Consider the following 2,229-nt stretch of genomic DNA (forward strand, 5'->3'; position numbering starts at 1 on the left):
TCTGCGTCTCTGCTCTTTCGTTTGCTGAGGCCCCCACCAGAGACTTCTGAGCCCCCGGTGCTGTGGGTGGTGTGTGAATTTGGCTCTCTGCTTGGCTGTGGGTGTGAAGGGGCTATGAATTCTCAGCAGCGCTTCCATTACTGTAATAAAATTCCTTCAGGTCTGTCAAGTTCTTTTGCAGAAAAAGACGACATAATTGCATGTTTTGTTAGCTTCTCCTACCCGAGCCCCGAAAGAGCTCAGCCTCCGGGCTGTGCTTCCATGGCTATCTGTGAAACCCATGGCAAGGGGCTGCGGGATCTTCTCCTGGATGAGGTGAGGAGCTGGTAAACTCTGCTGGGCCCAGAGCTTTGCTCAGGACAGACCCTCTGCCTCTTCCATCCTCTTAGCTTTGACAGATCCTAAGGAGCTATTCAGAGCTGTGATCGTTTTGGATGTTACACTGTCAAAGCTTCTCTTCTGTAAGAGACAAGTTCTGACCTAAACTCACCCCCTGCACAGAACTAGCAGTGATAATGAGCCCAAAATGAGAAGAACTAGTGCTCGTTTTACCCTAGGGCTGCTGTTCACCCAGGTCTCCCAGCATTACCCACCATGTCTCACACTCCCTGTTAGCCTCGCTCTTACATCAGAAACTCTGCTCAAGTAGTTTCAAGCTTTGCACACACTTGTCCTGTTTAGACCCGAGTTGTTGCTGTTTGTTGTCAGCAGCAGCATGAAGACCATCAGGAGCCAGGTTTAGGACTGTCGGGGCTGACTGGAGTTGGTTTCAGTGGACGCTTTGCTTTGAAACCTACATTTTCCCACGCAGTGTCTCTGATGTGAAGGGATTCCAGAGAACAAGTGCGCTGAGGAGCAGCTGAGGGACCTGGTGGGGTTAAGCCTTGGGAAAAAGGAGAGATATTCTCACTCTCGACAACTCCTTGACAGGAGGTTGGAGTGAGGTGGAGGTCAGTCTCTTCTCCCCAGGAACAAGTGACAGGACGAGAGGAACCGGCCTCCAGTTGCCCCAGGGGAGGTTGAGGTTGTCCCTGAGGAACAATCTCTGTCCCGTTGGGGTTGTGCAGGCGTGTCGCAGGCTGCCCAGGGCAGTGGTGGAGTCCCCATCCCTGGAGGGGTTTCCCAGCCGTGTGCAGATGCTGCTGAGGGACAGGGGGCAGGGGGGACCTGCCAGTGCTGGAGGACGGGGGGACTCAAGGAGCTGGAAGGTCTTTTTCAACTACAACAATTCTGTGGGGAACCTGCCAGTGCTGGGGGACGGGGGGACTCGAGGAGCTGGAAGGTCTTTTTCAACTACAACAATTCTGTGATTACACGGTAAATTGGGGAAGGTCCTTCCTCTGACCAGCTGGGGCTTGGTCAGAGCTCGAAGACCCTGGTACCCTTGGGACAGCTCATTGACACAGAAGCAAGATGATGTTAAATGTTACCGGATGGTCTTGGAGAGGATGGTCAGATTAATGGATTAATTAATAGGTTAATCAGATCTTAAATTCTCTGAAGATCCCTGCGGCAGAGATGGAAGCCACCCCTACGGCCAGGATTTGGGAGCAGTCTGTGGTGTAAACAGAATGGCACCTCCGAGCTGGCAGTATGGCTTCATGGGGAGTGTCTGCGAAGCTTTGTAGTGCAGTATCTGCTCTGTGCCCCTTAGGGATACACAAACCTCCCGACAAGCCTCCTTTCTTTTCCCCTGACAGCTCCCGGGATGGCTGTAATTATTGGCTCCACCTTAAAATCAAGGCGGATGCCGCACCCTCCGGTAACCAAAGTTGATAGCAACGTCCTGGTGCCGGACCTCGAGGGGAAAGTTGCGTCTGTAGAGATCCTTAGCTCCTTCCTCTGTTCTTCACTCGCTGCCTGCCTGATAGCTGCAAAGATCCTGACCTCCAAGCACATGGATTTGGGACGCGTGGCAGGGGACGAGAACGTAAGTACTCTGACGGAGCGCGTGCAGCATCTGGCTAATGAAAATAGAAGTGTGAAGGTCTGCAGCCCCTTCCCGGGCCGTGGAACCAGCGCTTGGCAAGAGAAAGCCTCATCACGGGAGGGAAACAGCAGCTGGAAAGCCCTGGTACGATCTGTGCGGTCTCTGCAAAGCCAGGCGTGTCGTGCTCTTCCACCCGCGCTGTGCTGGGCGAGAGGAGGGCTCTGGCCAAGCTGGTGTGTGTTTCTAGGTGCAGCTGCAGGAGAGGAACGAGAGGCCGTACCGGCAGGGGGGGGTGGGGG

The 2,229-nt window shown here is 54.1% G+C and overlaps 1 protein-coding gene across 1 annotated transcript in view; it reads left to right on the forward strand.

Moving 5' to 3' along the window:
* Window positions 1–1,747: 1,747 nt before the first annotated feature.
* Window positions 1,748–2,229, forward strand: part of CCDC78 (coiled-coil domain containing 78) — a 13,077-nt gene continuing 12,595 nt past the window's right edge. The window contains 1 exon segment of the mRNA XM_010134270.1: window positions 1,748–1,934. Within this exon segment, the coding sequence (XP_010132572.1) occupies window positions 1,748–1,934 (187 nt within the window).

Source organism: Buceros rhinoceros, unplaced genomic scaffold (assembly GCF_000710305.1).
Source record: "Buceros rhinoceros silvestris isolate BGI_N320 unplaced genomic scaffold, ASM71030v1 scaffold20054, whole genome shotgun sequence".
NCBI lineage: Eukaryota > Metazoa > Chordata > Aves > Bucerotiformes > Bucerotidae > Buceros > Buceros rhinoceros.